General features: G+C 41.6%; 1 protein-coding gene across 1 annotated transcript; it reads left to right on the top strand.

Annotated features, from left to right (window-relative positions):
- The first annotated feature begins 305 nt into the window (after positions 1-305).
- On the top strand, positions 306-22,350 carry PHAX (phosphorylated adaptor for RNA export). The gene is made up of 5 exons (XM_064139922.1): positions 306-528; positions 11,285-11,895; positions 14,463-14,583; positions 16,200-16,283; positions 17,781-22,350. Exons 1-5 carry the CDS (start codon positions 424-426, stop codon positions 18,048-18,050), a joined length of 1,191 nt encoding a protein of 396 aa, XP_063995992.1. The 5' UTR covers positions 306-423; the 3' UTR covers positions 18,051-22,350.
- Positions 22,351-23,313: the final 963 nt, after the last annotated feature.

Below are 23,313 nucleotides of genomic sequence, written 5' to 3'. Positions count from 1 at the left end.
GTTGTTAACGTGTACCTCAGGACGACGCTGTAGAGATCAAAGCATTTAAGTAACTTGCTAATAAAGAGCTAGTTCTTCTTGTTGCCTGTTGCGTTGAGGAGCCGCACACCGCTGCAGGCGCCCTGAGCAGCCGGTGCGCTCGGTGCTGCGAGCCGACTGGACAGACCTTCCTCTAAGCTTTTTTCGCTCAGCGCCGCCCCCTTCCGCAGCTGCGGCGGGAACACAACACGCTGGGAGGGCTGCACAAAGCGCCGCCCCGAAACCACCAGAGGCCCCGGCGCGGGCAAACCGACGGCGGAGCGCAGCGCAGCGCAGTCTCCGCCCGCTGCGGCTCCCGACACACACCGCGCCCGGCCGCTGCCGCCCGCGCTGGCGATTGGTGTGTCTCGGCGGCGCTGCGCTCTTCTCGCTCCTCCCGGCAAGATGGCACTGGAGGCGCGGAGGATGGATGGCGACGTGGAGGACGGCGAGCTCTCCGACTCGGACTCCGACATGGTTGGGACTTGCTCTCCTGAGGACCTGCAGCAGGTAAGGAAAGGGAGGTGGCAAGAGAGGACGCCCGGTCTCCAGCTGGACGTAGGCCATCCCTGGTGGCGGGCCGCGGAGGGTTCAGACGAGAGAACGCAGCGACAGGGCCGCAGGGGCCCAGCTGCCCCTATCGCCTGTGGTGCTACTGGCCGGGGAGCGAAAGGCGCTGGATGAGCTCACTGGGGCTGAGGAACGGCGAGGTGGAGGGAACACCAACGTAGAGCCGAGGAGGGGCTGACGGGTGGTGCTCGACACCTGCGAGAGTGTTGTGGGCTGCGGTGCGGCCTGGGCTGCTGGGTCAGGGGACCCTTTACCAGGGGTGCCTGCTCGGCCTGGGCTTTCGGACCGGATTGGTCTTCCGGTGCCTGCTCGTTGAAGGAGAGCGCATGCTGCCGCCAGGCAGGGGAGATTGTTATTTGTTGGGCGCGGAGTTTGCTGAGTAGAGGAGCGTACCTCACCGGCGACGTTGATCCGTTGATCGTTTCAAGACAGTGGCAACAAACACTTGTAAAAAGGCTTGAAAGGAATAAGTGGCGATTACCGCTTTCCCTTGACTCTACAACTGTTGCACTCGCGAAGTGTGGAATAGATGTTAGTAATTTCCAAACATATCTATCTCTTCCCCCCCACGTTAGAGTGTGTTACAAAGTTTGCAAGGAATTTTATGGTACTGTGTGGAAGAGATTTCAGATTAAGATTAAAGACTGGATGACACTCTGTGTGTCAAGAGTAATTATTTTTATGTAGCACAAAATTAATTGTTATTGACATGAGATTAATTTATGGAGTTGTAAGTGTCTTGTATTATGGAATAAATTAAAGGTTTGTATTTCATAGTGTGGTAAAATACGCCTGAGATTTATGGTTTCTGTTTGCTGGAAGAAGGAAGAAGAAATGATGCTACAATGTTGGTGAAAGCAGTAAGCATGAGGAAAACTCTTTATTTCATGTGTGAAGGAAGTGATCTTATTTTAAAGATTATGGGATAGCACTTAATTGTAGGAAATTCATTAGGAAAAAACCTGGAATTATGACTGGAAAATGCTTTTACTGCAGATTAGCGTGCACAACTTGGACAAAAGTTTCTAGCAATAGGCAATAAGAATTCTGCATGCGTTTGCCTGTTATGCAGATTTGAGCAAACTTGGCTCATTTATTATTTATCTCCCAAGTGCATGGGGAGACAATATTTCTTGAATATTTTTACAGCAAAGGGACAAGTATGTTGAAACTTTTATGGTTGTTGTCCTAATTAATCAGAAATTATAGCGAGTTTCTGGTGTGTTGTTGGCTTAGAGGAAGAAAAATGTAGTTCTTCCATTCTGCTGTCCTCCAGCTCATCATGTGCTGCCCTGGTTGAATCAGAATCACAATACTCTGTTAGCTTCTCCAAGTCTGAGTAGCATGCAGGTTTTGTGTGCATTTTTTGAATTGTAGAATCAGAGAATGCTTTGTGTTGGAAGGGACTTTTAAGGTTGAAGTTGTTTCAAAGTTTTAGACTTGTTGAACTTGCCTGCAAAAAGCTGGGACATATTTAACTAGATTAGGTTGTCCAATCTGATGTGGAATGTTTCCAGATAAGGGCCATCTATAACCTCCTTTGGCAGTCTGTTCCAGTGTTCAACACCCATGCTGTAAAGACTTCTTCCTTATATCTAAGGCTTTTGATACTGTCTCCTATAACATCCTCGTAGAAAAGATGAGGAAATGTGGTGTAAATGGTTCATCTGTGGGGTGGGTTGAAAACTGGCTTGACAACAGAATTCAGAGGTTTGTAATTGGTGGCACTTGGAGGCCTGTGGCCAGTGGTGTTCTCCAGGGATCGGTACTGGGCCCAGTTTTGTTCAATATCTTTATCAATGACCTGGATGAGGACATTAAGTGTACCCTCAGCAAGTTCACTGATGAGATGGCTGATACCCTATCAGACTGTGCTGCTATTTAATGAGATCGAGACAGACTGGAGAGTTGGGTGAAGGCAAACCTCATGAAGTTCAGTAAGGATGAGTGCAGGGTCCTGCATCTGGGGAGGAATAACAGCATGCACAAGTACAGGTTAATGATTGCCCTGCTGGAGAGCAGCTCCATGGAGAAAGACCTTGGAGTCCTGTTGGACAACAAGTTCTACATGGGCCAGCGATGTGTCCTTGTGACCAAGAGAGCCCATGGCATCCTGGGATGCATCAAGAAAAGTGTGTCCAGCAGGTCCAGGGAAGTTCTTGTTCCCTTCTACTTTACCCTGGTGAGACCACACCTGGAATATTGTGTCCAGTTCTGGGCTCCTCAGTCCAAGAGCATTTGATTAGGGAGCCTGAGCATTTGTCCTACAAAGACGGAGAGACCTGGGGCTGTTTAGTATTGAGAAGAGAAGACTTGAGAGGGGATCTGATCAATGTCTATAAATATGTGAGGGGTGGATGTCAAGTGGAGAGGGCCAGTCTTTTTTTGGTGGTGCACAGTAGTAAGACAAGAACAGTGGATACAAACTTGAACATAGAAGGTATCACCTTTCATGAGGAGAAACTTCATTACAGTGAAGGTGATGGAGCACTGGAACAGGCTACCCAGAGAGGTTGTGGAGTCTCCTCTGGAGACTTTCAAAACCTGCCTGGATGCATTCCTCTGTGGACTACCCTAGGGGATCCTACTTTTGTAAAGGGGGTTGGACTTGATCTTTGAAGGTCCCCTCCAACCTCTAACATTCCATGATCTAATTTAAATCCACCCTTTTTTAGTTTAAAACCATTATCCCTTGTCCTTTTATGACAGCCCCTGCTACAGCCCCCCTTTAAGTACTGAAAAAGCTGCAACAAAGACTCCTCAGAGTCTTCTCCCGGTTGAAAAAGCCCAGGACTCTCAGCCTACCTTCATAGGAGAGGTGTTCCAGCCCTCTGATAATTTTTAAGGCTCTCCTCTACTTCAGAGAGTCCAGCAGAGGACTGCAGGGATGGCTAAGGAACTGTAGCACTGCCTTATGAAGAAAGGCTTAGAGACATGGGGATTTTTAGTCTGGAGAGGAGAAGACTCAAGGGGAATCTAATAAATATATAGAAATATATGAGGACATCAGAGGTGTCAGGAAGGATGAGAACAGCCTCTTCTCACTTGTGCCTTGTGATAAGACAAAGGGCAACAGATGTAAACTACAGCACAGGAAGTTCCACCTCAATGTGAGGAAGAACTTCTTTAAGGGTGATAGAGCACTGAAACAAGCTTCCCAGAGAGGTTGTGGAGTCTCCTTCTCTGGACACTTTCAATACCTATATGGATGTGTTACTGTGCGACCTGCCCTAGCTTATATGATCCTGCTCTGGCAAGGTGGTTGGATTCAAAGATGTCCAGAGGTCACTTCCAACCCCTAACATCCTACTGTCCTCTCCAACAGATTCATGTGATTCTTGAGCTGAATACCTCAGGGCTGGATGTAGTATTCCAGGTATGGTCTCACTAGATGAGAGGGACAGAATCATATCCCTCGATCTGCTAGCTGTGCTTCTTTACATTCAGCCAATTAATTTTCTATCAGACAGTCCACTCATCAAATCCATCTCTCTCCAATTTTGAGAGAAGGATGTTATGGGGAACTGAGTAAAAGGCCTTACAGAAATCCAGATAGATTAAATCCATTGTTCTGTTCTTGTCCACTGATGTAGGCACTCTGTCATACAAGGCCAGTAAGTTGATCAAGCCCAGTTCACCCTTGGTGATGCTATGCTGGCTGTCTCAACTCACTTCCATGTCTTCCTTATCATAGCTTCTAGGAGAATCTGTTCCACAGAAATAAGGCTAACAGTTCAGTAGTTCTTATGGTCAGCCCTCCTTTCTACACTTTTTGAAAAGGAATGCAATATTTTACTTTTTCCAGTCACCAGAGATTTCACCTGACTGCCAGGATTTTTCAGATGTGCTAGGCTACTACATCAGCCTTTTATCATAGAACTCTGGGATGCATCTCATTGGGTTCTTACGTCTGTTCAGGTATCTCAGGTAGTCTTGAACCTAATTCTCTCATGTACTGGGGCAGATTTTGTTCCTTTATTCCATATCTTGTGGTTCATCTAGCTGAGGTGTGAGGAGAGAAGTTACCAGTGAAAAGTAAAGCAAAAATGTTCAGCCTGCTTCTTGTTTTTTGGTCCCAGTGTTGTGGTTTTTCAAGAGCCAACAGAATGAGACTCTGTCAGATGAATTGGAAAGAAAAACAGAACTATATTTGAAAAGAGAGATACAGAAAAATTACAGAGAATATACAGCGGTTCATAGCAACCTCCTTAAATCTTCCCCATAAACGAAACTAAATCTACAATCCCCAGTGCTCCTTTTCCCTCCTTCCCCCTCCCTAGCACCTCTGCTTGCTGCTAAGCCCAAACAGGGCCTCTGCAGCCATAACCAGGCTCACTCCCTACGTGTTTACCTAGATAAGTAACTCCCGCCAGAGACAGCAGGCAGGAGGGAGAGAAAAGGAGCACAAGCTGGCCTTGCCATGAGCTTTAGAAAGAGATAGCAGAATTTTGGGATCAAATAACAATTTTACCACTCCTTTAGTCCCTAGAGGATTTTTTTAAACCCTGTAGATCCCAACCTACAACACCCACTTTGCCAGTTTCAGTCATTGTGGGGATGTGCTTTCTTTGACCTTTCTTTTCCAGGTGATGTACCTTCTTACTATTCTTTGTGTCCCTGGCCAAGTTCAGCTTCAGCCATACATTGTCATTTCCACATCGCTGCATAACTGGGTAGTGTGGTACTCTGCAGGGCACCTGGCCCTGCTTACTCTGCCTATGCAGCAACTTCTTAGTTTGGCCAAAAGGTCCAAGCATGCCAGTCTCTTGCCATCCTGTCTTGATTTCTTACCTTGCACTCTAAGGAAAGCCTCCTTAACACATTTGCCAGCTCTTTTTCGTGCCTTTGTTCCTGATGGCCTTCTCCCCAGGGTGTCTTAAAATTCATGATCCTGACTTGAGTCCTCTCCTGATCCATGTCCTTCAGGACTGTGTGTGATCACTGCAGCCCAATCTGCCTCAGGTCTTGATGTCAGCAGTTAGCTTGCCTGCATTGGTAATCATCAGGTGCAGTCTCATAGGACTGCCAATAGTTGGTTTAAGAAGTTATCTTCCAGGAGTCTTCTGGCTTCCTACAGCTTGCCGTGCTACTTTTCCAGCAGGTGTCAAGGTGGTTGAAGTCCACCAGCAGGATGAGAGCCTGTGAGCACGATAGCTCCTGTAGGTGGAGTTAGGAGCCTTCACCAATAGGCTTCCCTTGATTAAGTATTCTATAGTAGACAGCAGTCTTGAAATTTCCTTTCTTGTCTCAGTCTCTTAACTCCTACACATAAACGTTCAAACTGCTCGGGGCTGTTCACCTCTTTGCACTCTTCTTGACATAGAGGGCAACACCTTTGACCCTCATTCCTTTCCTGCCCCTTTTGAATAGCCTTTAACCATCAGTAGTCACACTCTGGTTGTTGTATTTGCCCTACTAAGTCTCAGTAGCAGTAACCATGTTGTAGCTTTGTTGAAATATTACTTATGATTAGTAATGTTCATAGCCAGCCTGAAATGTAATAAACTATGAAAAATACTTACTAATAATATTGTGTCTTACCAGAAAACTTATTTACAAGGTACAGATGTACAGTTATAGTTATTTACACAGGGATCAGGCAATTGAAACAATTAAGCAAAACCAGAAATGAAGAAATTAATTTAAACTGGAAAGAGATTCATAATTCAAAGGGGAATTTTATGGCCACTAAGCAAGGCCAAGAAATAGAACCTTTATGAGAGATTTTTGAGGATCAATTTGCCAGGTTTGCTCACATCTACACTGCTTCTATGAGGCACACATCCCTTTAGCGAGTGCAGGCTGCCACTTGGGCTTTCCTCCAGGGCTCGAGATGGCTGGCCAGTGCACATGGTGAGGCTCACAGGTCTGGAGCACCTCCTGTCCCTGCAGCTTTTGCACAGCAGCTGTATAGTTGCTTGCTGTGATGGGCCTTTTTTAGCTGCAACCTCAACATCAGCCCTTCTTGTTTTTCAGGCAATAAAAGACAGGGCAAAAGCTTGCTGTTTTAGCCAGTATTAATATAGCTTTCCTCACACAATAATGACCAATAGCAGAAGAAACTTAGAGAGAAAGTCAATATTTTCACCAATGGGATTGCATGACAACCATGGCCAGGGGTGCACACAGTTCTTATGTATGCCATAAGGTCAGACCCACATGCAACACATGCACTTGGTTTTGCTGGACCCAGGACATGTCCAGGCAAGTCTGGGCCACATCCAGTTCACCAGACTTAGAAACACCCAGCCCATTGTCTGGTTTAGGACATGTCTGGGGTTTGTCCTTCCAGGACATATTCTAGTAGCACAGCGATTTCCAACTTCTGTTGTTTGTTGCCCATGGCTGCCTTTTTTGATATGGAGGCACTTCATCTCAGCTCTTGGCTGTGTCACTTTTACTTGGAATAACGCTTCTTAATTTGTTTGAGATTTTTCCTCACTGTCTTGCATTACCTCAGGAGCCTTGGTTCATCTCCCTAGGACTTCAAGCATTCTGTGGTGTCCCCAGTACATCTTAAGAGTACCAGACTGAGGGCCTTTCCTTCCACCCCATCTCTGTAACTGTGGTGTGTCATCCCATGGATTTTTACAGAGAAACCTGATATACCCTCCTCTTTCAGAATTTAAAGCTCTGTCAATGAGCCTCACAAGCTTCTAAGCAAAGACCTTCACCCTTTGAGAAAGGTGAGCGTGTCCAGAGAAGGGCAATGAGGCTGGTGAGAGGCCTTGAGCACAAGCCCTATGAGGAGAGGCTGAGGGAGCTGGGATTGTTTAGTCTGGAGAAGAGGAGGCTCAGGGGTGTCCTTATTGCTGTCTACAACTACCTGAGGGGTGGTTGTGGCCAGGGGGAGGTTGCTCTCTTCTCTCAGGTGGCCAGCACCAGAACAAGAGGACACAGCCTCAGGCTGCGCCAGGGGAGATTTAGGCTTGAGGTGAGGAGAAAGTTCTTCACTGAGAGAGTCATTGGACACTGGAATGGGCTGCCCGGGGAGGTGGTGGAGTCACCGTCCCTGGGGCAGTTCAAGGCAAGGTTGGACGTGGCACTTGGTGCCATGGTCTAGCCTTGAGCTCTGTGGTAAAGGGTTGGACTTGATGATCTGTGAGGTCTCTTCCAACCCTGATGATACTGTGATACTGTGAATCTCATCTGATGTCAGGAACTTAGTGCTACATAGACTATCCCACTGCTGAAATACCAAAAATTGTGGTGGCAGCATCAGTCTAGAGCCATGCATTAGCAGACAGGATCCATCTGTTTCTTCCAGTGTCACTTCCTGGAACCAGAAGAGAGGAAAAAATACCATGTGCCCCAGATTCCTTTACCAACCCTTTTACAACCTTGGAGTCTCTCAATTGCTCTTGGACTACAGGTTGCAGCTTCATCTCTACCTACAAGGAAGATCAATAATGGGTGGTAGTCTGAGTGCTATATAAAGCTAGGAAATTTTCTAGTGATGTCCTTAAACGAGGCCCTAGGGAGGCAGCACACTTGCCTGTGAGGAGGGTCTGCCTGGCATATTGGACCCTCTGTTGCACTCAAAAGGGAGTCACCTACAACTATAACCTGTGTTGTCTTCCTTGTTCAGGTGGCCCTGATGCAGGGTGTAACCCTGGTGTAGAAGGATCATCATCCACATGTTCCTGCCAATTTGACTTCTTATATCCAGAGCCTCATGTCTGTTTCACCAAGGAACCAGAGAGAATGAGATGAGCAGGGAGGAAGTTCACCTGCTACCTCAGATGTGGACTTGCCTCCATTAAGTTTTTTTTATTTAGGCTGCTGTCTTCAACCTGTCACAGAGTCCCCTTGATCTTTACGATTTTATGATGGGAACTCCTGTTTCTGCCTCAAGGAGGGCGAAACTTGGTTCCAGCAGTCTATCTTTTTCTCAGCTTCCATGATATTTCTTAACCTTTCTATTTCCTCTGCCACCTGGCTAAGCAGATCATCTACCTGGTCCTCACTACTGCCATCTGTCACCGTTGAAAGGCTCTAGCTCCTCCCACCTCCCTCCAGCATCTCGGGTTGTGGCTATAGATATATTAATGACAAAAAGAGGGGCAAAGATAACCTCCACTCTTTACTTGATGAGGAGGGGAATGTAGTGACTAGAGATGAGGAAAAGGCAGAGGTGCTTAACACCTTCTTTGCTTCAATTTTCAATAGCAGGGCAGCTTGTCCTCAGGACAGCTAGCCTCCTGAGCTGGTAGGTGGAGTCAGGAAGCAAACACCCTCCCTGTAATCCAGGAGGAAATAGTTAGGGACTTGTTGAGCCTGTCGGATCCTTACAAATTTATGGGACCAGATGGGATCCATCCTAGAGTGATGAGAGAGCTGACAGATAAGCTAGCCAAGCTACTCTCCATCATTTATCAACAGTCATGGCTCAATGGAGAGGTCCCTGAAGAGTGGAAGCTGGCCAGTGTGGTGCCTATCCACAAGAAGGGTCAGAAGGAGGACCCAGGAAATTACAGACCTGTCAGCCTGACCTTAGTGCCAGGCAAGATTATGGAACAGATCATCCTAAGTGCAATCACACAGCATCCCCAATGGCCAGGGGATCGGACCCAGTCAGCACAGATTTAGGAGGGGAGGTCCTGCTTGACCAACTTGATCTCTTTTTATGACCAGGAGACCTGCCTGGTGGATGTGGGCAAGACTGTGGAGGTAGTCTACCTGGACTTCAGCAAGGCCTTTGATGCTGTCTGCCATAGCAAACTCCTGGCCAAGCTGGCAGCCCTTGGCTTGGACAGGGGCATTCTGTGCTGATTTAAGGATTGTCTGGATGGCCAGGCCCAGAGAGTGATGGTGAATGAGCCAGTCACTTGTTATGTGTCCCAGGAATCAGTGCCTGGGCCCAGTCCTGTTTAGTATCTTCATTGATGATCTGGATGAGGGGATTGAGCCCAGCACCAGTAAGTTTGCTGGTGATACTAAGTTGGGAGCATGTGTTGATCTGTTACATGGCAGGAAGGCTCTGCAGAGGGACCTGGACAGGTCGGATGGGCACAGTCCAATGCCATGAGTTTTAACAAGGCCAAGTGCCAGGTTCCGCACTTTGGCCACAAAAAAATGGTGCACAGCTACAGGCTGGAGACAGAGTGGCTGGAGAACAGCCAGGCAGAGAGGAACCTGGAGTACTGGTCAGCAGCTGACTGGACATGAGCCAGCAGTATTCCCAGGTGGCTAAGAAGGCCAGTGGCATCCTGGCCTGTACCAGGAATGGTGTGGCCAGCAGGACCAGGGAGGTTGTTCTGCCCCTGGACTCAGCACTGGTTAGGCCACACCTTGAGTACTGTGACCAGTTCTGGGCCCCTCAATTTAAGAAAGACATTGAGGTGCTTGAATATGTCCAGAGAAGGGCAACAGGGCTGATGAGGAGGCTGGAGCACAAGCTTTACAAGAAGTGGCTGAGGGAGCTGGGGTTGTTCAGCCTGGAGAAGAGGAGGCTCAAGGGAGACTTCATTGCTCTCTACAGCTACCTTAAAGGAAGTTGTAGCCAGGTGGTCAGTCTCTTCCGCCAGGCAGTCAGTGACAGAACAAGAGGACACAGTCTCAAACTGCACCAGGGCAGATTTATGCTGGATTAGGAAGAAATTATTCACAGAAAGAGTGATTGTCAGTTGGAATGGGCTTCCTGGGGATGTGGTGGAGTCACCATCCCTGGAGGTGTTTAAAAAGAGACTGGATGAGGCACTTAGTTCCATGGTTTAGTTAATTAGAAGGGTTAGTTGATAAGTTGGACTCATTCCTAGAGGTCTTTTCCAACCTGGTTTATTTTGTGATTCTGAAACGTTGACTGCTGCATGCTTTTGTGGGATCTCCATTTCAGTTGCAACATCCCTTCTAGTGGGCATAGAGAATGTGGCTTTCTGTCGGGTGGAGATTATAGCTGTGCTTCTTCTGAAAGAGTGCTGACCTCTGAACTTACCTCTTGAGCTCTTACCTGAAGGAATTAATCTGCACAAACTGCCGTGCCATCCTCTGGCTGACACACCACACTGTTTACCTGGTGTGGTCACTCCACTCTTCAGGGGCTGGTTTCATAGATTTGGGGCTGACCAGCATTGTCTTTGCAATCCCCACACTTGGTCAGCCTCTCCTGCAAGAGCTTCCAGCTTGTCACAGGTCTTTCCATTCCACTGCTATTTCCCTGCCAATAGAAAACTTCTGTATGCTGAGATCTGCTGCCCTGCTGTATGATGGTACAGCTTTGGAGCAGCTTGCCTCTGTGAATGGCTTAATCTTTCTTCTCATTAGAGCCTCTGGGAATACTACTTTCAGACTCCAGTGAGAATATTAATTTCAGTGCCTCTAAATAAACCCACAACTTCTAAGTTGCTGTGTTGGTCGGGTGTTTTAATCTTTCTTAAACCTGCTGTGCATATTGTGTCTTTGTCCACTTTGGGTATTATAATAGCTTTTTCAGTTTCATAATAATTCTAATTTCATTTGCAAAGACTGCATTAAGTAGAATAGTGACTCCTGAGCTTTCTATACCAGCCATGCATGTACACAAGCATTCAAAATAGAGGAGTTTCATAGGATGCTTCTGTCAGTTGTAGTCCAAAGAACTGCTGAAACAGTCATAGGAATCAGAATTAAGTTTACTATTTAATTAAGTCTTTGGCATATTACAGCTTCTTTAATTTATAATACGTTAAATTAATAGCCATTTATGTTTTCATTTCAGAAATCACATGATGGCAGTGATTCAGGTAGACCATTCCAGAGCAGCACTTCATGTGCACCAAGTGTTCCTTATCGGATGACCAAAAGTGTGGACTCAAGTGATGAAAGCTTTTCTGAATCTGATGATGACAGCTGTCTGTGGAAACGAAAACGGCAGAAATGCTTCAACTTCCCTCCTGCTGAATCTGAGCCTTTTCAACAGAGCCACCAAAAACAAACTGCTCAAGGTGGCAAGAAGGTCAACAATATTTGGGGTATGGTGCTTCAGGAGCAAAATCAGGATGCTGTAGCTACTGAACTTGGGATTCTAGGCATGGATGGTAGTATTGACAGAAGCAGGCAATCTGAGACTTACAATTATTTATTGGCTAAAAAGCTGATGAAGGAAGCTCAGCAAAAGGAGGCAGAGACTTTAGATAAAGAACTGGATGAATACATGCATGATGACAAGAAAACATTGCCATCAGAAGAAGAAAGTGGTCAAGGCTTTCTTAAACGGAAGCGACCTGTAAAAGATAGACTGGGTGAAAGACAAGAAATGAAATACAAAGGAAGGTATGAGATAACAGAAGAAGATTCAGAAGAAAAAGTGGCAGATGAAATTGCTTATCGGTGAGTATAATTACAGTGTATCTTTACTTTCTTAAATATTGCTACCATACTGTTGGTGAGTATAATTACAGTGTATCTTTCTTAAATATTGCTAACATACTGTTGATGGAAAAGCAGGGGTTAAGCTTCCATACTGGTAAATATGTAAAATATCATACCAGATTACAAAAAGCTTAAGTGCCTTGTGTATTTCCAACATTGTGAGATTAAAATGCAATATTAAGCTGGTATATAGTAGAAATACCCAGTAATACTGCGTAACGCTTTCAGTTTTTTAAAGATACACCAAAAAAGTTGTAACTTAAGAACAATGTCAAGGAAAAATGTTGATGCTGAGGATGCAGAGTTAGTAGTGGCTTTTTTTAGGAACCAGTATTTGAGTAAAATTATGCTTGGAGGTGAACATCAGTGAACACCAGCGGTAGTCACCATGAAGACCTGGATAAGTTGCACATCTTTGAAATTGTAGATTAATTCAGATTTCTCAGTGTTTTGGAGAGCATAGCTTCTGAAATACACATAATTCTTTGGGTGGAAAATGCTTGTCAGGGAAATAATTTTTTTCTGCTGTTGTAACCAAGGGCTGCACCATGGTTAGACACCAGCACTGAAATCAAGCCTTTCCTCTTTCTGTGTTGTGAAACTGAGCTACAGTTCTGGACTAATGTATGGAAGCTAATGTTGAGGTTACCAAGCTCCAGCTGTATGCAAACTTAGCATCATCCAATTAGTTTTACAGCCCTGATATTTAGTTACTGTACACTGAACTGAGAAAACTTCTGTCCAAAAGCCTGTTGCTTATTTTAATATGTTAGCTTGCAGTCATATTTTCTGGCTGAACCAACTTACTGAATAATTTCCTTTGATCTGGCACTGACAGCACCAAACTAAGGGTGTGAGGGATGGCACATCACTGCAAATATTTTTAGACTGACTTAAACACGGATGAAGATTGTGTTAAATGGGGAACAAGAGTTAAAGATTTATTAATTTTAAAACTTTGAGCTTGTAATAAACTTCTTTGTTTTATTGAGCCTCATCAAAATAGGATGGAAGCCACTTTTTCTAATAGTTTGTAATAACAGGACCACTGAACTGCATCAGGAGGGTTATAGTCATACACATTACAGCTGGTTTGACCTGTGCTGTGCCATGTGCCTGAACTGATAACGTTTTTCTGTGCTGGCCCACATGTTGAACTGAAATCGAAGAGTTTTTCTGACCATCCTATGCCATTTTTCGCCCTTTACCTTATTTAGTTTCTGTTACAGTACACAGCTGCATGTTAATGCACCTATGTGGGACGATTGTGCAGGATCCAGATAAATGCTTGGCAGGCATTTAAATGTTTAGGCTGCTGCTTCTACTTCCGGAACGTCCATTTAACTAGCTGTCTAAGGATTCCTGGTTGTCTTAAAGTTCTCTTCATCTTTGAGAAACATTTCCATTTCTTCTAATAATGTTAAATTTATAACTCAATCCAGTAAACGCCTAAGAAAACATTCACTGGGCTCATTGAGATTAAGCACAAAGTTAAACTGGTTGATGATAATTTTTATGATTTGGACAATTGTTACATAAGTGTGAGTTTTAACATTCTAATGCCAGTCATCCAATTGAAGTAATTGAAGCTAACCTGGCTATTCTGAGTATTCTTTGTTTCTGTTGTCAGACGCCTTCTGTTATGCATATTTTAGGCTATGCAACTTTGCAGCACAGTAATGTCACATGAAGCGGCTAGGCTAGACAGTGGTCTTCAATGAGTTTTGGTGGTGATAATAGTCGATTGGTCTTGAAGGTGTAAAACTACTGAGCTGTAGCAATTGAGACTTTGCTCAGTGAGAAGCTTTGTCATTAAAAAGAGAGGGCTTAGCATATGAACCCTTGCTCTGGACAAGGGGCATTGATTTGTGTGGGTACGATGTTTTCCGGTGGTTAATTCACACTATGCAAATCTCTCCTTTCATGCTGACTGACAATGGAAAATCTCAGTCTAGGACATCTGTTACTGCCAGTAAAGGGATACAGTATAACTCCGTAATTTTTCGTTTGTTTATTTGCTTTTTTGTTGTTGGCTGTATTTTATAGGTTGTAACAGATTAGACTGATACCTCTTTGTTATGTAGGTTTCTCGGAATGAGAAATAATACAGGAATTTTTTACACTTACTGTTGTCTCCACTTAATTGTGAATTTACCTGTAGAAGGTGCTGTAATTTAACTGTTAAATTCACAACAGACTTCTGTATTTTAATTTCAGAGATTTGCACAGGTCTTTGTTTTTTCATTGTTTTAATCTTGCACACAAAAATAGAAGAAAGATAGTAACTGTCTGCATTTCCACTGAAACAGATGTATGAAATTTTACTTTACAAAAACTATCCCTCAAAAGCTTAGTATTTTAAAATCTTATTTAAGGAGCTGTTGAAACACATTTAAGTGTATATAGACTCTTTAATTTTAGCATAATTTTATGCCCCACAGAATGAATTACTTATTGTGGCAGTTCTGTGGTCAGTTTTACTGGAGCATTTATACTGACAATAAATATGCTTTTTTCCCTTTCAGGCTTTGTGAGCCAAAGAAAGATTTAATTGCCCGAGTAGTGAAAATAATTGGGAAAAGAAAAGCTATTGAACTGCTTATGGAAACAGCTGAAGTGGAACAAAATGGTGGACTGTTCGTAGTGGTAAGAAAATCGTGGTATTTTCTTTGTGGAACACACACAGAGGTTTTTACTTGTATTTTATAGTACTATTACACACTTCAAACTGTTTCTCCCAGAGTTTCATGGCCTTCTTTTGCTTAATAATTACTAAATATTCTTTCCAAAAGTGTTTGAGTAAACAGTGGGACAAATGAACCTGGAAATTGCCCAGCTTTTTGTACTGAGATTAGTATCTGATTTGCTTTGATACTATTATGTCTGTTACTCTGCCTCCCCTGGGGATCTTTCTCTGACAGACTTCAGAGTGAAGCATTCCAAAGCTTGAGTAAAATTTTGTAAAGTTAGGATCCTTGTGAAGTGTCTGGCGTATTGCTTCAGTAAGTCAGGTGGTTGTTTAGTAGGGTCAACCCATCCAGGGAGTTAATCAAAGTGCTGTCAGAGGTCAGCGTGCTCAGTAGGGATCTTTTGTAATATCACATTTGAGGAATAACTTTCAAAAGGGAATCGTGTATTGTATTTGTCCCAGGTTACCTGTCCTTGCTTCCACTCTCTGTAGGCTTTCTTCTTGCATCTAAGAGTGTCCAGGAGCACTGTATTCTTCCATGCAGGCCTTCTCGCTTTCTTACCTGCCTTCCTCTTTTTGGGGATGCATTGCTCCTGGGCCTGGAGGAGGTGATCCTTGAACATTGACCAGCTTTCCTGGGCCCCCTTTCCTTCCTGAGTTTTTTCCCATGGCACCCTGCCAAGGAGGTCCCCGAAGAAGTTGAAGTCTGCTCCCTGAGGCCTCTTCCAGCATTTCTTGTACATGGGTGTCACATAATAATGTGTGCAAAAGTTCAAAAGGAAAAAAAAAGTGGGAGGGTACTAATAAGTACTGCTAAGCATTTGTTTATAGTTCTAAGTTCAATGGTTCAAGGAAGAGAGGAACAAAACAAATCAAAAAAAAAAACCAAAAAAAAAAAAAAAAAAAACCCAAAAAAAAAAACCAAAAAAAAAAAAACCAAACAACTAACCACAAAATTAACAGAGAAAAGACACAACCACCTTCCCTCCTGTTCCAAAATAAGCAATAATTTTCCAGCTAGCAATTCATCTTAGAAGCAGCTGCTTGTCTTTAGGATGACAAAAGTATGCGGCATCTGCTGATTCAAGAGCATATTTTTAAAATTATCTCTCTTCTTTCAACCTTTAAATTTAAACTTCTTTGTTATTTAGGAAACTGCAGTTAAACCAAAGGCTGTTAAGCATGTGTTAGAAATGTTCCAAATGTTTAACCTAGTATATTACAATATTGCAGACAGTTGTGAGAGTATGTGGAATACTGTTCATATTCTGTATGGCCAAAATCAGATTATTATGTAGTTGAACACTTTTTTGATATTCTGTTCAAAAACAATTTTTTGTAACCTCGTGGTATACCTATCCAAGTGTAGCAAGCTGGTTGGTGGCCTTACTTATTTAGTCACAAAGAAAACATAGCTAGGGTTGGTTTTATACAGTACCTAACATAGCAGAACGTAATTATTTTAATTGCTTGGCCAATGGCAATTGCTTTGCCATGGATGTATTTTTATATGAACACTTAGATATTACACTTGCTGTTACTAATTTTTTTTTTTTTTTTTTTTCCTATTAAGAATGGCACTAGGAGGAGAACACCAGGGGGCGTGTATTTAAACCTACTGAAGAACACACCTAGCGTCAAGGAAGAACAAATCAAGGTAAAATTGCCAACGGTGCAAACAGATGTACAAAGTAAATTTTGGTGGTTTTCTACTAGGAATATTGTGATTGTGTCCCTTGCATAACTTCTGACAAATTTAACGTTATATTCCACAGAAACTATCTTTTCATATTCAAAATACAAGGGGAAAGGAAAAAAATTGGCATTCACGTTGGCCACCAGGAACAGTTTTTACATATTGCCAGTCTCAAAAATCTCTTGAAGATGATGAGATTTCTGGAGTTTCAGCATTGATTTTCCTTAATTTGGCTATACCATACAGCAATATTATTTGCAGTTTTCTGCAGCCTCCAGGAGCTCTGCATCATTATGCCACTTGGTTAAATTTTTTTGTTGAAAGAAAGACACATCTATTTTACTTGTGTGGCTGCAGATAACCATCCTAGCATCTTGTACTGAGCAATAAGGAACATATTAACATACTCTATGATTGTCTGGTTTTTTTGTTTGTTTGTTTGTTTTTTTTTTCCCTTAAATGCAAGCCTTTCATAGATTTTGGTGACAGTAGACACCAAAAACTGCAAATTGAGAAAACTGATCATTTTCTCCCATCATTGAAAAAAAAGCCACAAATTTGCTCTTTTAGCTCTGTTCCATGCTTTTGTAATTCTGCATCTCATTCTTGTCTTGCTGATGGTGTTTAGTGATGCAGCAGTTTGCTGCAATCTCAGTCGAGACATTTGTCATACAAACCTGGGGGAAAAGTATCCTTAGTTCTGACATTGTGGTCATTTACACAACACTCACATCTTCTGGGGATTAGAAAGCATTGCTGTTTTCTGTATGCAATTGATAGGTTTTGGTTTGGGTTTTGTTTTGTTTTGTTTTTTAATGAAGGACCAGACAAGAAAGGCTCTTAACAACTTTGAACTCTGCTACACGATATTCTTTGCCCTTGAAATATGAGAGAAACTTGTAATAATCATATTGTGCAGCAGACAAGATGTTATTGGTCATTAGAAATGTTTGACCATAAAGATATTGAGACCTGGAGTCAGATTTTGATTGTGTGTCCAGGAAGTTTCCCAAGCTGCCACAGAACCTTTGACTATTTTCTGTAGTGGTGCCTCCATATCAGAACAACTTTTTGGTCTGACACCCATTCCTCTCTTTTTTTAATTTTTGTTTTGCTTTTGGGTTTTTGTCTGTTTGTTTGGTTTTTGTTGTTGGTTGGTTGTTTTTTAGTTTGTGGTTACTAGGGTTTTTTTGTGTTTTTTTTAACTAGCAGCAAAATTGAAATCAAAACAGTGATATTTGTGTACATACACTTTGAGGTTTCTAAGAAGCTATGTAATACAATTATTTACAGAGTATTATCCTTAATGTAGCCTGTCCTCCTGTCAATAAGGTGTATCTTAGTTAAATTTTGTTGAACACTATTTGTATTATTTTAAAAGCATTTATTTATGTTTTCTTTAGGAAATATTAGTAAAAAGAATATGCCAAACTTTTTTAATGTTTATTTTCTTTTAAGGAAATATTCTATCTGGAAAACCAGAAGGAGTACGAGAACAAAAAAGCTGCTAAAAAGAGGAGAATACAAGTTGTAGGAAAGAAAATGAAAAAAGCAATTAAAGGGCTTAACTTGCAAGAATATGATGATGCATCTCGTGAGACTTTCGCTAGTGATACAAATGAAGCTCTGGCTTCCCTGGATGATCTACAAGAGGGGCATCATGAAGCAAAGATGGAACCTGAAGATAGTATTGAAGTTGATAATGCTCATGATTTGGAGATCTTCTAGTTCCTCATGTTCTTGCTAACAAATCTATGAAGCATATTAAATGAGCCTTTCTCTTTCTCCCATGGCTTCTTGTTTTCATAAGCTATATGGGAAATATTTGATACAGAATAATATAACATAATTCTTAGCTAAATTTAACAGCATGAAAGACATTAATTGTCCTATTATTTGTTTTCTCAGTCCTCAAAAACTCTTAGATTTTTCTGTATAGTAGCTCTGCATCACTGTGTTCCATAAGAAGTTATCCAGATGTTAGGTTTATAAATTCAAGATATGTTTTAACTGAATACATCATACTTTATTTGCTGAAGCTAACAAAGTCATCAAGCAAACAGTGTTCCTCATTACAGTTCAACACGAAAAGAGTGTAAACTTAGTCTTGATAATAAAAGATTGTGTGGTTTTTCATACAGCGATGTATTGACAAGAATAGTGATGTTTATAGGATTAAGACTTGTAAAAGCAGATTAGTTTATAAAATAAGCTTAATTTTAAAGGCCAGTGACTTTTGAATAACAACCTTGTAAATAAGCACTGGTGAACAATATATGTTTTACATTTCTGAAGCAGTTTAATCCTTCATGCAACACTAGTGGTTTGAGTTTCCCACCTGTCCTCTTTAGACTTTTTTCATTATTAGACACACAGACAAGTTATACAGATGTAATTGAATGCTTTCGGAGTAGTGCAGTGTTACTAATCTGCACTGCCCTCGAGTCTACAGACTACATACCAGTATAAGCCCTTTACCTGCAGTTCTTGTTTTCATGCTTCTTATGTGTGTGGTTGGATAAAGTACTGTGAGGCTTGCAAAAGTTCTGAAGCTTTTCTGTGCTGACTCTTACGGAAGCACTATGCAAAACATTATGTTTGAAGAAGATGACCGTTGTGTAGTTTTTGAGTTCATCTGAAGACAACTTTTATATTGAAAAAACTTTAATATAACCCAAGAATATGTACAACACTGATACGTGTGTTGTCTAACAAGTATTTTGTTGCTAGTAAGTTGAGTTTTCTGTGACTAGACACTCTTTCAGTATAATACTTCTGGATACTTTTTGGTCAGGCATTGACATAGGCTGTCCCAGGAAGGTGGTGCAGTTGCCAGCCCCACAGGTGTTGAATGTATGAACATGGCACTTCAGGACATGGTTTAATGGCCATAGTAGTATTAGGTTCATAGTTGAACTCAGTGGTCTTGGAGGTCTTTTCCAACCAAAACAATTCTATGAATATGTGAAATATTAAGGAGTGAACTGACATTCAAACCCAACAACAAAATTCTGCACATAAATTTTGTTGACGCCAAGTCCTTGAATTTCGGGAACAAAGCCTATCACTGAAACATTATGAAGTTGTTATACTGATCAGTTTGACATTATTAAGGGCTCGTGTTTAAAGGACTCTAGTATTTGAGGAAGGAGTTCTTAAGAATATTCTGTTATATGCTTCACTAGATTTGAGGTTTGTTTTTTCTGCACTTTTCTATTCATGTCCCATGGATCATATACAAAGCATGTCTTTGCTGGTACTAATTGCTCTTGAAGAAATAGGGAAAGGTTTTGATTTGTTCATTAACTTTCCTAACAACCTTGCCATGGTCAGAGTACTAAACTAGTAAATCATGTAAGGGAAACAGAATAATGTTCTATTAAATTAGTTTGGGGTTGTTCTTTTTGATCCTAGTTTTAGGAACTACTTGGGAATGACTTCTGCATAGAATCCGCAAAATTTGATGGTGGTTCCAGTAATTTTTTATTCTTATATAATTTGCTGCTATTGAGCACTGTTGTTTTTTTTTTAAATATCAGTATATTTAGTGTTGATTTCACCTTTATGGAGTACTAAAACATTGACTTCTCTTTAACAAGACACTCTTAACTCACCTTTCCATAAGTTTTTCCTATTTTCTGATTTTTTTGTTTTGTTTTTCAAAAAGAAACTTGTTCAAAATGATGACCAGCTACTCTTACACAAGCATCCTGACACACCCCTGCCCTGTTCTGTGGTATACATTTGCTTGTGCTACTGTGTGATGGTGGCAGCCTCACAGAAGTGACAGGAGCCCATATGTGACAATTTGAGGCTTGTGTCAGCAAGCCTTGAGTTGAGCATGGACAGTTCTGGAGCTAAGGACACCAAGGCTTTGCAGTCTGGTGCTGCATTCACCACAGTTTCCAAAGGGACTAATGCAGGTGTGTGCATGAGTGAGAAAGAACAGGCTGGCATTACTGCATATTGCTGTAGATCTGGCTCTTTTGTGTGTCTGTGGTTGCTGGAAAGTGTTGAAGGGGTTTTGGTGGTAATTGTTTTTGTCTTCAAAACCAAATAGTTTTTCATTCCTCCCTCTTCACACAAAACTACTGCAACAGTGGGAAGCATAAGTAAGGTCAGAGATTTTCTTTCTCAGCTTCCAGGTACTGAACTTACCTCTGGAGCAGAGATAGCAGCTTTGTTGTGTCTTAGTCAGCTGTAGCTTGTGACTGAAATGAGTTGTGTGGGCTGTGTTTTATCTGGGGACAGACATTTTACAGGCAAAAAAAGTAAAAGGGCTGGGGTTTGTGTTCCTAGTTTTCTCTGATGGGCAGATGTTACTAAGACACCTTTACTACAAGTACAGTCTGTATGCTACTGGGAGAAATATCACCCTCCATCCCTTAAGCTATAGCAGAATATTGAGCCATCTGTGTCACACCTGAAGCAGACAGTGAAAATGAGAGAAATGTGTTCTGGCTTGAAAACACACAGCTTTTTTTAAACCAGACTAGTACAGGCAACTGTACGGGGACGCTGGTAGACAGTCTGTACTGGGAGCATCAGGAACAACTTTACCATGGAGATGAAAGAAAAAATAAATTCCTTGGGAAATGTCAATTGCCAATATTGTAGTATATTTCCATTTCCAGATGTTGGGCAACTGATTGCTTTTGCATGCAGAAAACTCATGACCTGCTTTTTCCTCTTACAAACAAGTAGGAACAGTACAGCATTTAATGCTTAATAACATAGAAAAATTGCACCAAATTATTGTGTGTTCTCTTTAAAAATAAATGTAAAAAAGAAAAAAACAACAAACACACAAAACACCCACAGCTTCACATTGACATGCTGTCTTTGATTAAGAATGTGAGAACCCAAAATACTTTGGACTTGTTTGGTGGGAAAACAGGGTGTACAGGACATAGGTAGCAGCACAGTCTTAAGTAGTGTTCTTGTAAAGTCTAATGTCTTTCTTCTGTTCCTTCTACATCTGTTGGAGGTGACTGACCCTACTCATTTTTTTTCCCCTAGTTCTTCTGGAGATGTTCCTGTAACCCACCATACTTCAATTAAGAAAAACAAAGTTCCTATTTGCCTAACTGGTACATAAAACAGAATTCTTCTCTAGCAAGAATAAGTGATCTGTAAGCCTACAGTGAACTAAGATTTTTCTGAAGGAAGAATTTTTCATACACAATCCCTGAGGCCTTTAAAAAAAAAAAAAAGAAGAGTAGGTGGTGACGTGGATAAGTAGGCTCATGGGTCATCAGGGAAGCTGTGCTGAAGATAAATAATTAGCTGAAGTAAACAAATACATAAAATAAACTCACTCCACAAATGGCAGCAATTGCTTCCAGCTACGCAAATGCACTCCCTGTACAGCTGTCGGCCCAAAGCAGATGCATACATATAAGAAGTGTCATTCAGTTAGTTGTGTCTTGCAATTCTTTTGCCAACACTTCATTGTGTAAATAGTAAACTGTCAAGCCCAGGGAGTGGTGAGTGGGAAATCCAAAAGGAAAAAAAATTTGCAAGGATTTGATTCTAAGTTTTTCAGAAAGTGGTTTTCATGTCTTGTATACCCATTCAACTCTTGCTTTATGTGATACAAGTTTGTCTATTGTAATTTGCTTTAGATACTTCATCTCTGTCTTTTAGGTTAGGTTACTTCCTTGAAAAGTATGTTTCATTCAAAATTGCTCTGTCTTCATACTTAATTTTCCAGATGTCTACATTACATCCAATGGACAGAAGCTGACTTCAGAGTTATAGGTACTTATTAACAGAAATACAAAATTGTCATGCAATCAAATAAGAAAAAAGGACTTTGAAGATTTGTACATAATTAATATTGTGTACATAGAAATGCTGATCTCCAAATAGTGTTATTTTTCCTTAAACAGTCTCAGAAAAAAAAAAATGTTTACTTGGGGATATCTTTTTTCCTGTGAAACTTTGTCACAGTGGATAAAAATATGTGGTCAATAAATCTTTTCTGTAGAAGGCAATAAAAATGACCCAATGCATCATTGTAATTAGAGCTGCGTGTGTGTGTGTTTCACTGCTCTGAAAACTTGTAACCTGTTCTTCTGTCTTCACTTGGTTTTGATTTTTAATGCTGTTCCTCTGAGATATTTTCTGTGAATTGCTTCTTTTCTTACATTACCTGGACTTGCCCCTCTGAAGGGCATTCAAGATTAGTATCTATGCGAAGACATCTACTGTCCCTCTCAAAAGCCTGATGCTTCAAGAAAGCTGCTTGTTAATTTTAACAAAATCTTTGAAGGTAATGTGAACTTTTATGTGACTAACTTGTCACTCTGCTCTATTTTAGTGTTTTCAGTTTGTGGCAAAAGTATCTAAAAAAATCCTTGAGGATTAATTACAGCTACTTTGTTAAAATGCTTATAAGTAAGAGAATACTGTGTACAGTGGCTACTGATGGTAGCCAGTACTACAATTTCACGTCAGTCTCTTTAAGTTGAAGATGTTCTTGGGTTCTTTTGATGTCTGATGCAGCTGCATGCTTGTATGCTCCCACATGAGCCAAGAGCAACTGTTTCTGGCAGAGGTAACAACCCTATGAGTTTCCTGTAGGTACTAAAGTATATATGGGATGAGCAGTATGCCAAGTTGCCCAGTGTCTGGGCAAACCATTCTCTTTACTCTCTCCCTTCTGTCCTCCCTGCTGCTGTACTTATTTTCCATCAGTTCTCAGTCAAATGAATTCTTAGCAGAGAAATGTTTTAGATGTGCTAGACTCAGGCCTTCTGCACTATTCTTTGTACAGCAGCCACACACAGGAATGTATACACAAGGCAAGCTTTGAAGTAATAACAATACCAAGTTCATGTTAGCAATGAGGTGAGAAATTAAACAGATGAGATTAAACCAGATACAAAAGAAGTTGTTCAAGTAATTCAAATATCATTGCTCACTTCCAAGAAATTGTAGTCCTCACCCAAGAAGTTTCTAAGAGTGGAATCAATAGGCTTCTCCAACA

This window comes from Pogoniulus pusillus, chromosome Z, assembly GCF_015220805.1.
Source record: "Pogoniulus pusillus isolate bPogPus1 chromosome Z, bPogPus1.pri, whole genome shotgun sequence".
In the NCBI taxonomy this organism is placed as follows: Eukaryota; Metazoa; Chordata; class Aves; order Piciformes; family Lybiidae; genus Pogoniulus; species Pogoniulus pusillus.
The sequence above is the reverse complement of the archived record's forward strand: the minus strand, read 5'-3'. Positions and strand labels throughout refer to the sequence as shown.

What these genes read in the sequence shown, in the direction of transcription:
- PHAX (XM_064139922.1), top strand. Translation starts at nt 424, where the DNA reads ATGGCACTGGAGGCGCGGAGGATGGATGGCGACGTGGAGGACGGCGAG. An exon ending in GCAGATGAAATTGCTTATCG is followed by an intron (nt 11,896 to 14,462) that starts GTGAGTATAATT and finishes TTTCCCTTTCAG; the next exon opens with GCTTTGTGAGCCAAAGAAAG. An exon ending in ATGGTGGACTGTTCGTAGTG is followed by an intron (nt 14,584 to 16,199) that starts GTAAGAAAATCG and finishes TTTCCTATTAAG; the next exon opens with AATGGCACTAGGAGGAGAAC.